At 34.1% G+C, this 13,198-nt stretch overlaps 1 protein-coding gene across 5 annotated transcripts in view; it reads right to left on the bottom strand.

Annotated features, from left to right (window-relative positions):
- Positions 1 to 11,077, bottom strand: part of LOC125821667 (probable lipid phosphate phosphatase 4) — a 35,616-nt gene extending 24,539 nt beyond the window's left edge. The window contains exons 1-8 of one of the 5 annotated variants that reach the window (XM_049501067.1): positions 10,959 to 11,077; positions 10,597 to 10,828; positions 9,919 to 10,006; positions 9,704 to 9,813; positions 9,187 to 9,277; positions 8,915 to 9,103; positions 8,578 to 8,637; positions 8,010 to 8,479 (exon numbers count right to left, since the gene is read on the bottom strand). In XM_049501067.1, the coding sequence (XP_049357024.1) occupies positions 8,400 to 8,479; positions 8,578 to 8,637; positions 8,915 to 9,103; positions 9,187 to 9,277; positions 9,704 to 9,813; positions 9,919 to 10,006; positions 10,597 to 10,828; positions 10,959 to 11,062 (954 nt within the window). In that variant the 5' untranslated portion in view covers positions 11,063 to 11,077 and the 3' untranslated portion in view covers positions 8,010 to 8,399. Of the gene's footprint in view, positions 1 to 8,009; positions 8,480 to 8,577; positions 8,638 to 8,914; positions 9,104 to 9,186; positions 9,278 to 9,703; positions 9,814 to 9,918; positions 10,007 to 10,596; positions 10,841 to 10,958 lie in introns of those variants that run through there. The other 4 variants (XM_049501064.1, XM_049501068.1, XM_049501065.1 and 1 more) reach the window with 4 other exon arrangements.
- Between the last annotated feature and the right edge of the window lie 2,121 nt (positions 11,078 to 13,198).

Genomic DNA, 13,198 nt, shown 5'->3' with positions numbered 1-13,198 from the left:
CCCCCACAAAACTCTTAACTTCAGTCACAGAGCTAGGTCGGACCCAATTCTTAACCGCTTCAATCTTTTAGGGATCTACCATTACCCCTTCTCTTGAAACTACATGCCTAAGAAGTTAATTGAATCCAACCAGAACTCACACTTGGAAATTTTGGCATACAACATTTGTTTCCCAAGGACACCCAAAATTATACAAAGATGGTCAGCATGCTCTTCCTTACTCTTTGAATACACTAAAATGTCATCAATAGACACAATAACAAAAGAATCCAGGAATGGTTTAAACACGCCATTCATCAAACTCATGAAGGCTGCAGGTGCATTGGTCAATCCAAACGACATCACTAAAAACTCATAGTGCCCATAGCGGGTCCTAAATGCCGTTTTTGGTACATCCTCAGGCCTAATCTTTAAATGATGGTAACCAGACCTTAGATCAATCTTAGAGAAAACTGACTCACCTTGCAACTGGTCAAAAAGATCATCTATCAGAGGAAGCGGATACCTATTTCGAATGGTGACCCTATTCAACTACCGGTAGTCTATACACATCCTTATACTACCATCTTTTTTCTTAACAAACAAGACAGGAGCACCCCATGGGGAAGCACTAGGATGAATGAACCCTTTATCAAGAAGCTCCTGGATTTGAGCCTTAAGCTCTCTCAATTCCACTGGAGCCATGCGATACGGCGGAACGGAAATGGGGCGGGTACCAGGTTCCAAATCAATACAGAAATCTATATATCTATCTGGAGGCATACAAGGCATATCAGTAGGAAACACTTCTCTAAAACTGGAATAGACTCAATAGAGAGAGAGACTCAACCTCAACATCCCGAATAAGAGCCAAATATGTCAAACAACCCAGCACCACCAGTTTCCTAGCCCAAATGGAATATATAACCTTAGCTTACTCATTGACGGGAGCTACGCACCTGACGCCATTGAAACGAGTGTTAACCATCTGCGGACAGAAGTTGGAAGAATATTAGATACCAATTTGGATCACCAGATACCAATTGGAATCAAGTCATAACACGAAAAGAGTAGAAACAAAGTGATTTCCTAAAGTCCTATAGCCTCTCAAAGAAAGGTACAGATGTCTCTGAACCATTCCGCAAGACTCTATTAGACTCATTTTGGTACAAGGAAATCAACGAACTTAGGGCTTTTATACCAACTTTGTCACGACCCAGATCGTCGTGATTCGCCTATATTAACCCTCTGGTGGGAGAACCACTACTACAACCCAACCACACAACTTAATTAAAAGATAGGCATTTAAAGATATAGAAGCAGGTTTAAATGCAGAAATTATATAGAGTTCCCATAAACTCCTAAGGTTTAAATAAATAACTAACCAAACTACCACGAAAGTTTAACCCCTAGAACCTGAAAGTCATTGTACCAAAACATATAAAGTGCAACAAGTCTAAGAAAACGGGGTACAACCCCAACTTACATAAGAAGTATCTAAATAGTCTAAGTCCGAAAGAAATGGACTAAACATTAAGAAGGACTCCATGACAGCCTGAAAGAAATGGATCCCCTTGAAATCTGGTCTCAATCACTGATCTCCTAGCTGAGGTCTATCAATAGCCGCCTGAAGATACTCTGTACTTAACAAAGAATGAGAAAGTGTAGTATCAGTACACAATCACAGTGTACTTGTAGGATCACGCGGCTATTCCAGTAAGTAAAACATATATAGGCAGTCACAACATAGTAAGCATGACATGTACAGAATTTATATATATATATAAATATATATATATATATATACACACACATCGATTATCATTTCAGGAGCAATGTACAATTTCGCATTCTCAATAACAAGTAGATATGACAATTTAATGGTCCTATCATGGAACCCATACTCAAACTGTTAGTGTGTCGGAACGTGACACCCAATCCCAATTAGTGTGTCGGAACACCCGATCCAATATATGTGTCGAAAGGTGACACCCGATCCAATGTATGTGTCGAAACGTGACACCCGATCCAATCAACACAACCACAATCACATTCACACTCATAATGTACATACGCATAATCATACAATCAAGTGTTGAATGATGGCATACATTTGTTCATTCATTCTCATTTCATTAGGTTTGATCAGTAGTGCTTCATTCACATACATACATGCATTACAATGAAGCAATTACCAACATATGTCACACAAACATGAAATCAAACTATCACCTACCTCGAAACCAAGCTTGAATTCCTCTAAGCACTTGAATCTGCCCTTTTCAGATTCTTTTCGCTTGTTCGTGGTCTTAAAACAACAAATTAATGCAAGGATCAATAAACGAGGCCTAATTACCCAGATTACAATCGAAATTATCAACCCTAGGCCAAACCCAAGATCCCAATACCCAACTTACGGCTTTTTCCATCATTAGTTTCAGGTCAAAACCCACCCCAATGATAATCACCCAAGAATCTAAGTTCTACAGATTGAAAAACAGATTAGGGGAGTAAAAACCTTACCTTTCGCGCTAGAATAGGTGGAAAACTGTCAAGAACTTTCCCTGGGTCATTTCATAGCTCTCAAGAACAAAAATTGCAAAATAAGAACATGTTTGGGGTTTAATCCCGACTTAATTCGCGACTGGACTGCTACGACAGACCCCATCCCGCCACAACGGCCCTGCCCTGGCGGAATAAATCCCGCCATGGCGCCTTGCATCAAGGCAGAACTTCGGAATTAGACTTTTAAACCCCCATTTCACAACACACTTTCAACCCTTGACGTGCAAAAACTACCTGTTCACACTAAGGTGAATTTCGGGAGTTTTACTCACCCGAATTTGATTTCATAAAGCCGTACAGGCTACCTAACGTGTTTTTTATCCACTCATGTAATCAAATTCATTATTTAATCTCTCATTCATTACCAGATTTCCCTAGACCTGCATGACTCAGATTTCATCCAAATCTGGACTAGGCTAGGAATTTTCAATTCACTACACAAAAGTTTTCTAGCCCCAATTTTTTCAGATCCGGCTCCTCTCCATTTCTCCTCTCCATTTTCCCCAAGTTCTAGCTTGGATTGAAGACACATGTCTTAGTTTAGAGTTAATAGTTGAGATCTAATTAATTAAAGTAAAGTCCTAACCATAGTTATTTACTTCCATATATTTGCTTCTTAAATATTTTTACAATCCAACAATTGTAGATTTACATTATATTTTTCCTAAATATATTTAAAAGAATTTCTTTTCTTAATTACTTGAGTAATTTTTTGCTGATTTTTTTTACCTTTTTCCCTAACGTTTTCCATTTCTTAAATAATATTTACCAAATTAAAAATTAAAAATTGTTACCTGACGTTTTTTTCTAAATTTAGGAGTAAAATAAATTTTTAATATATTTAGGGAAAATATAATGAATTGCAAAATTGTGTCCATATTGCTCTATAGACAGTGTAGCTCTCAATACTCTATTAGAATTAATAAAAATGTTTAAATTTATTATAATATTTTTTCAAAATGGTAAATATATTTAGTAAAAGTTTTAAATATGTATGCAGGGCAGTAAAGAAAAGTTTTAAATATATTTAGGAAAAATATACTGGATAGCAAAGATATTTAAGAAACAAATATATGAAAGTAAATAACTATGGTTAGGACTTTGCTTTAATTAATTAGATCTCAACCATTAATTCTAAACTATGACATGTGTCTCCAATCCAAGCTAGAACTTAGGGGAAATGGAGAGAAGTCGGATCCAATTTTTTCCCGCAACGGCTTTTCCCTAACAATAGAAATAGGTTGTTACAACCTCCTAGGTGGGAGAACCAATGAATTCAACCCTAATTTATATTTATTGTTCATCTTACGAAATACTAACCATAATGCAGAAGCTTAAATCTTATTAATGTACGAAAGACAAATCCACTAACATCTATTAAATAGCATTTCCCAAAATCTGAAAGTCATCACATCAAGGATATCTAATCTCCAAATACTAAGTCTAAGAGTATCAGGACACCAAAATAAATGAATAAAATAGTCTGTGTTCGAAAACTAAGGACATCCTGCCATGACCGAGAGAATCCAACACGAGCTCGAATGAATAGCTCACTATGGAAGCTGATATGCTGTTGATCGGCTAGAGCTGAGGGCAAGTCAAAGTCGTTGGTACACTCGCTGCACTCCACAAAAGAAAAACGAAGAAACGACAAGTAGGGATTAGTACAGGGTATCATCGACCGACTCAAAATAGAAATTAATATGCATAAAGTAATAACATGAAATCAACTATAACACTTAACAGGTGGCAAGCAACGAGCAACATGAACAAGTGACAACAACGCTGAAGCAAATACTTAATCAGTCACAATACCAAGACACACATACACGAGGACTCATGCCTCCACACCACGCTCATTTGGGAAATGAGTTCTTTGAGATTGAGTGCATTAAGTTAATTCAATATGTAATGTTACCTGCCGGAATGTGACACCCGATCCAATAATATCGTATCGGAACGAACACCCTATCCAATAATAACGTGTCGGAATGTGACACCGATCCAATAATACCGTGTCGGAATGTGACACGCGATTCAATAATACCGTGTCAGAACGTGACAACCGATCATATTATATCGTGCCGACTCGTGGCACCCGATCCAAATATATTTTTACTTCATTTGTCATTCTTGACAATTTCTTTCCGCTTCCCTCACAATATTTTATTAAGCCTTCTTTATTCGAGACATCACTTTAATAGAACAAGTTCAAGATTATGGATTTCGCGGTCTTGGGATTACAGACCACTCACAACAACACATTAATTATCCAAACCACAACAACCAAGTACATAGAAAACTTCACAATATTACTCAATGACTATCAATCACTATTAAGAGTTTATCTATCACATAGAATAAACCATAGCCTACCTCCACTGAAGAGCCGAAGTCAAGCAAGTTAATTCCCCAATGCTTTTCTTTCCTCAATTCCTCCAAATGTTCCCAATCTATCATATATGCATAACATTTAGGTAAACGAGCTCAATTCTATAATGAAGTTTCAAACATGATTTTCATTAATAGGTCAAATTCCATATTTCTTAAATTTAAGCCTAGGGTTAAATCTTAGCTCCTCCAAATAACATAACTATAATGGTATTTATATAATACAATACACCTAATATTTAGTTATATCTAATAATAGTAGTGTCAAAACTTGATTTTGTAAAACAATTGTAACAATAAAATAGAAGAGGACCCCCAAATTATCATCAATTTACATACAATAACTTGAACAGAAGAAAATCAAACAACCATCCATGCATACGTATAAACCACCTGAGCATCTTTCCAAATTTCAATTTCTCAAATGGAAAAGAAGTTGATCAGTAAACAATGACGACCTTCGGGTCTTATCCCCCACAACTTTTGGTTTCAATTTTTCTAATCAAATTCGTGTGGGTTCAAAAAGAAATAGCAATTCACCTATTTATTCTAACAATATAATAATCTATTTATATACGCAACGATCTAATATTGAAAGCTGAAAAACTTTGCTCGCCTGAAGCGCTCGTTGCAACTTGGTTTTCGTAGCCGATCATCTATTTTCTCTTTCATTCTTCTACAATATTTACAACCCTAATTATTATACATGACTAATTATAAAAGTAGTGGAAGTGGCCCATTACTAATTTTAATGTTATTTTCTTAACCACCAACTAAATTAATTATTAAAATTACCCCACTAGGTATATAATTATAGTTACGAATAGTTCAAAATGCCCATTTAGAATTTACGGGAAGTGTCAAAATAGTTCTAGTACTCAAAATAATCTAACGGGTCGTTACACAATTTTCTGTATATACTTATAGCTTTCTGTTCGTAGTAGCTTTCGTATAGCTGACACTAGATTCTGGGGATTGGTATCTTGTGTTACTTTGCTATTTGGTCACTTTTGGGCCTATTTTCTACATTTTGCACTACAGATATATATGATATGAACCTTTTTCTCTATATTATTCTAGTCTTCCACTTATTATTATTGTTTTTGCATAAACTGTGTCTTCCGCATCTTGTTATTTGAGTTTAGGTTTGTCCACTCGGTGGGTTGTAGTGGACGTCATCATGACCCGATTTTGGGGCATGAAAAGGATATTTGTCTAACCACACAAAATTCAACCTCAGAGGCTATTTATTCACATGTGTAGGTACAACGACATCATGACTATCAATGAAGTAAACAATAGTTGTCACTTCTTCAAATCACGCAGAAATAATGGTCATTCATAAAGCCAATCAAAAGTGTGTATGGTTGAGATCAATGACTCAACATATTTTGCAATTATGTGGTCTTTCTGTGTAAACAAAGATTCCAATAATATTATATAAAAATAATGATTCTTGCATATCTCAATTGAAGGGAAGGATATATCAAAGGAGACCAAACAAAATATATATCACCTTAGCTCTTTTTCACACGTGATCTTCAACAAAATAGTGAGATAGATGTTCAACAGATTCATTCGAGTAATAATATTTCAGTTTTGTTTACTAAGACATTGTCAATGTCAATATTTCAGAAGCTAAGATATAAGACTGGAATTCTCGTCTCCGAGATACTCCCTCCGTCCCTTTTTATATGTCACATTTTTACTTTGCACTTGCATTAAGAAATGATGTAACTTTACCCTTCTACCCTTATATAATGTTTTCTTAAGTCAACTTTATAATAAATGATGAATACATTTTCAAGATTAATTAACTACTCTATCAAGGGTATACTATGCAAAATATGGTAACTTATGCATAAATTTTATAAAATGACAAGTATTGTGGTCCAGCTATTTATAGAAATAAATGACATATAAAAAGGGAAGGAAGGAGTATCAAATAAAGTTTTCATCGAGAGGATTAAAATACGCAAAGTACTCTTTTTCCCTTCATCAAGGTTTTGTCCTACTAGAGTTTCCTGATAAGGTATTTACTGAGGCAACACATAAGACGTATAACAAGATATGTGTACTTTTTTTCTTCACTAGGCTTTTTCCTAGTAAAATTTGATGAGGCACATTTTCTATAAACATCCGAGGAAAAGTGTTATGAAGTCGTTCAATTGTAGATATTTCATTCAATTAACTCCCTAACGTACATGCATCTATTTAATGTATTTCTTAAATATAGTACTGACACATTTTTAAAGGTTGTAAGCGGATGAATTGTTTGTCCTATAAAGGTGTATTCTTCCCCCTTGTGAAAGACACATTTGAAGAGAACTGAAATACTCCCTCCGTTTCACAAAGAGTGACCTGGTTTGACTTGGCACAAAGTTTTAGAAAATAAAAAAGACTTTTCAATCTTGTGGTCCTAAATTAAAGTTATGTCAAATGTACTAAATTGCCCTTCAATCTTGTGGCTTTAAACATGCCACGTGGAAAGCTGATATTAAAATATTACCAAAAAAGGAAAGAGGTCATTCTTTTTTAAACAGACTAAAAAGGAAAGGAGGTCATTCTTTTTTAAACGGAGGGAGTAATACTTTCTACATTCGATTTTCCATATTATTTTCTTCATTTCGTGTTTAGTATTCTTATATTATTCTCTCATTATACAATAAAATAATAATTTTTTGCTCAGTCAAGAAGCTGCTTTATCTTTAGTGATCTCTCATTTGTACCTAGATAGTAAGGTTTTGTCTTGATTTTCTAACCATATTAGCATTATCATAACTGCTTTTGTTATTTTCTACAAGGAAAATATAATTCTCTTCCATATTTGTTATTCCTTTTTTGAGGAAAAGCTTGAAAATCTATAAATTGAATAACTCTCTTCTCATACCAAAAGACCATAATAACATCCAGAATATAGTCATTTAAGAGTTTTGTTTAGGGAGAGATTTTTTTCTCAACACCTTCAATATTTTCTTTATATTGCTTTCTCATATATAGACCGATTGACCAAATTATATAATAGTATTATATTTTTAGTATAAGTTTTTGTTATTTATTTATTCCAAACATTATTTGCAATTGTAAGCTTCAACATGACGCCCTAGTTCTTTGGAACCCAACAATAGGAGTAATCTCTTTCATCTTATTTAGATGTAGATACAAATGTACAACAAGACTGTTTTGTAAGAGTTTGAACCTTTTCTTTGTCCCCATAGAAAATGAGGAGGTAATGAACATTGTCCTCTCCATATTGTACAACTCTTTTGATATATAGATATGACTTCAGACTGAGCCAACATAAGCCAGACTAAACAAAAAGAAGAGTACAAAGGTTTAGATGATGTATTTTCTCTTTCGATGAGGCTTTGGAGATCTGAATTCAGTATCTCCTTCCATCGCCATCAACATCTTGCACTGTTCATGTCTGGATAATGAGGGTTGCCTCTTGTACTCTCATTGCATTACACGGTGTCAATTCCTATTGATGTAGAGTGCAATTCAATATTTTCTCTCATTTTGATAGATGCATGAGGTGCCCACCCTGTTATCATGGAAAAATGAACAATATTTAGAAAATAACTAGTATCATTGACATTGAACTAAGAGATTCATTCTGTTTTCAGAGAGTTGAGGTTGTACCATTGATATCATGAGGGAATGGAAAGAAAAGTAGGTAGCATAAAGAGGCAACCACGCTTCCTGTACAAAAAAAACACTGAGATGTTTAGCTACACTATTTCTCAGAACAGCTTAGTCAGAATCTGATAATTATAAGGCGCGAGCATTGATAGTGTAATGTTTTTTTACACTATTAGTTAATTTGAAGGCCAACTACATGCAATGTCTATAGTGGTTAACCTGCTACATGATACTAATAGTATACTTTTATATTATCAGGTAAACAAGCTAAAATCAATTTGCAAACTTATCAAAGTAGTGAATCCATACAAGTGTTGGATAGGAACGTTGAACCAACCTATAATGGATCCAGTGAATACATCTGTCCAGTGATGCCAATAGTCATCAATTCGAGAAATTCCGACTAATGCAGCAAAGAGTAAAGGAAGCAGAACAATACAGAGTTTTGCAGCATGGCCTCTTCTGTCAAAAGCCTTCACTTTTCCACACAAGTACCATGAGAGGAAAGCAAGGCCAGCAAATGACCCTATATTTTGACAAGCATAAACTTATAAACAAGAAGAAAACAAACAAAAACAAAGAAACTAAGAATAAATGAACACTACTAACATGAGGTATGTCCACTGGGAAAGCTTTTATATCCTTCTTTCACAACTTTAGGGTCTCCATGACAATTAACATCCCCATTAGGTTGAAAGGCCTGCATATGAATTGAAAAAGGTATTTTAATGCAAATTTTGTATTAGAATTGATGTCAAACTTTTCGAGTTAACTGTTATATATGTTATGGCATACTCAGAATAACACACACAATATAAAAGAAGAAAAATGAACACTTATTATATGTTCTTAGACAACACATAGAGAAAATATTGATCTATGATGAAAGCAAGCCAATACAATCTCATGCACTCTCGAACTCTTAGGCCGTGTCTTTTCCAATTACCCCCATTGCCATAAACAGTAAAAGTTGAATTTTTGCGCTTAGCACAGACCTCGATCACATAGTATCGACTTATAGGTTGAATCATAGACCTTTTGAGTTGGATCATATTTTGGACTACATGAAAGAATCTCCGAAGTTCAAGGCATAATATTATGTTAAAGTGTGAAAAAGGAGACACACCTCGATTCCATCCGGGAAGCATCTATAGAAGAAATTTGGGCGTGGACGACCAACAGCATCTTTGATGCTATCGGTGATTACTGCAGTCACTAGAACAGAATACAGGATGCCTAGATTTACAAGCAAAAGGTCATCAATTTCATAGTACTAACTACAATGAAAATCCAAAAAATCAAAAATTGTTTTTTCCTTATAAAACTTCAAATAAAACTCACCCAATATGGCATGATGCAAATCATATACATCCCTCCTGTAGTGATAGTAAATGAGAAACACTGTGCATGGTAGAATTATTGCAAATATCTGTTATAGTGGGAAAATTATCAAAACAAGGATGGGGTAAAACCTCAGAAAATGAATACTCATTTCTACCGCAACAAAAAGAATGTAACAAAGGGTATAACCATTTGGAGGTATGAGAATTATTGAGTTTTAAAGCCATAAAAGCCGTGTCGGGTTCAGGTTTTTCACTCAGGGTGTTCGAAAAATATTGCAATCCCTAAGAATCAAACCCTTGGATGTTAGGGTGCATTTCAAATATCTTGAATCATTGAGCTAATCTTCTGCACATTGTTCAAGGAATTCACAATTTATATATATAGATAATCTACCCTATATACAGTATAATTTTTTACCAAGGGGTTTGAGCGAACGCCTTCCCACCTCTCTAGATACTCCCCTACATAAAAGTAGTAGAGTTTAACTTCAACACACCATTGAATGTGTAGAACTCTTTTATGCTATCACATTACTTAAAGGTAGCTACAAATAAATAGGCCATAATAAACGAAGTTAACTAGTAACTTGAAATATAAGACATGTAACTCGCTATAATAGGTTATAAAAAAAACTATTGAGATATATATAAGTTAAACTCCGAAGTAAATACATACAGGAACGGCCCACATTGGGATGGTGTCGTGTTCCTTGAAAGGAAATTTGAGATCTTCCAACATTTTTGAGTTAGTATAACGATTGAAAGGTTGAATGTAGTTTAAGAATCCATCCATTGCCACAAGCACAAGTAAAATCAACCAGTCACATTTGTGTTTTTTGGCCACCTTAGCCCCATGAGATCTCACCGTGTGCATACCAAATTCTATTTCCGGCATCGTCCCCAATCTTCTGTAACAAAATCTTTAACATGAATAACAAAATTATGAATGAATACGTAGATTTGAATAAAATTCAACAATTGTGTGTTTTAAATAATTTTAAGAATTTTGTTTATTCATGAATAATTGTTGATTCAAACCTTGATATACGCATATAAAATGCAAAATTCAACAAAGAGTCATGAAGATTTAGGATAAAAGAGGGCAATGTATTCCTAGTTTTGGTCCTTTTCGAGGAATACATGCAATTGGGAGAAACAATATTTTGTTGGTGTATTAAGACACTTGTATCTATCATTTTGACCTCTAATAAAAACAATGGGTTATAAACAACTGGAAAATATTGTACACAAAAGTATTGAGCGTCAATGATTTGACAAACCAAAAACATTTCATATACATTTATGGGAAAATATTAAATTACAAAAATCCCAATAATGTGGGTGCTAGTTACATTCTATTTTGAAATTTTTTCAAATTACAATGATTTTGGATTTTTCAGAATTTGCGGATACATTGCTCCTTCGCCCAATACATAGCCAACGATACATAAGTTATGTATAAGATACACTACTATGAACCAGATTCATACTGATTTAGGTTTGAAATAATTGGGGTTAGGTATCAATAATAACATTTGTACCACATACATTGTACCCAAACAAAATTGTAATGTATCTGATAGAAGTGGAGTAATGCATCTAGATGTTAAGAGGGAGATGAAAAAAAAAATGGATTTTTGTAATTCATTCAACTGGTAGAGATACTTAGAGATTATGGGTGTGTTTGGTTTTCCAATTTTCTCTTGTTTGGTTGACTTAAAATATTTTGAAAAATGTTTTCCAAATCAACTTATTTTCCTCAAATTTTTTAAAAATGACTTCCCTTGAAAAAGGCAAGGAAAACATTTTCCAAACCAGCCCCCAGACGCAGTCTCCCACCAAACCAAATAAATTAAAATTTAAAAATTTATTTATTAAAATAATTCAAATTTTAAAAGTTTCAGTATTTTTTCACGTCACTCAACCACTAATCATCCCCCACAATTTTATTTCTTAAAAATTTGTTTTTGAAGTATTTCAAATTTTAAAAATTTCATTTGTTTTACTTCACCCATAAACCGACCACCTTACTAGCCCCCCTATCCCGACCCTCCTACCAGTCGCCTACCACCACCCCCAGCCCCCCGAAAAAAAGAAAATTAAAAATTTGTTCTTGAAAAATATTTTAAATTTTAAACATTTCATTTTTTTACCCTACTACGACCCCTACCACCCCCCCCCCCCTCCCTCAATTTTCTTAACAAAGTTTATTTTGAAAATATTTTTGGGGTATCGCTGTTGGGTCAGGATTAGGTGTCGGGTGTTGGAGGTCATGTCTTGGGTTGAATATCGGGATCGGATTTCAGATCGATTATCGTGGTTGTGTCTAGGTTTGAGTGTTGGGACCGGGGTCAAGGTCAAATCCCAGTTCAAATGTCATGTCTCGAGTGAAAATTCAGGGCCAAATCCTAGGCCAGATCTCAGGGTCGGATTGAGAATCAATCAATGGGGTCGTGTCCTAGTTCGAATGTTGGGATCGGGTCCTGGTTCAGTTATCGAGATTGGTTTCCGATTCAAAAACTATTTTCCTAAAAAATACTTTCTACTCTCTAGCCAAAAATAAAAAATATTTTTTGGAAAATGTTTTTTCATTCGTCAACCAAACACTAAAATATATTTTTACTCACCAACCAAACATTAGAAAATAAGTTAGAAATCAACTTATTTTCCAGAAAACATTTTCCTTCATACCAAACACATTCTATGTTATATTAAGTCGTGTAATTATGTAACTTTCCCAATATTAAAATGTAATTTAACTACTTCTTTATTAAAACTTTCTATATCACTACTCTACTAAAAGTAAGGAAAAACTACACAAAATGGACCCACTTGGGAAATTATTTAACAAAAATGGACGCAACCCAATCTATTATGAGAAAATTTTCAAAATGTCAATATTTTAGCATTTAATAGGACCCCTTAGCCACACTTTCAATATTTATTAAAAAATTCAAAATTGTAGTTTTTTATTTATCTTATTTATGTTGTTATTATTTGTTTTAATTGAAAGAATACAATTGTTTAATAACAGAAAGAAGAAATTTAGGGGAGAAAATATTTTTAAAAAGTAGCATATCACTTAAAATTCTCATCAGTTACAAAATAAAAAATAAACCACAGAGCAGCGTCCACATAATTTCATTATCAATTTTTAAAAGGAACATATTGATCTGATTAGTCTTTAATGATGTGTAGAATATAACAACCAAAGTATATAATTATGAAGACTAATTAATTTATAAGAAATACAAAGTTGTAAAGTGAAATACATTAAA

This window comes from Solanum verrucosum, unplaced genomic scaffold (genome assembly GCF_900185275.1).
Source record: "Solanum verrucosum unplaced genomic scaffold, falcon-dt-bn FXZP01000211.1, whole genome shotgun sequence".
NCBI classification, from domain to species: Eukaryota; Viridiplantae; Streptophyta; class Magnoliopsida; order Solanales; family Solanaceae; genus Solanum; species Solanum verrucosum.
The sequence above is the reverse complement of the archived record's forward strand: the minus strand, read 5'-3'. Positions and strand labels throughout refer to the sequence as shown.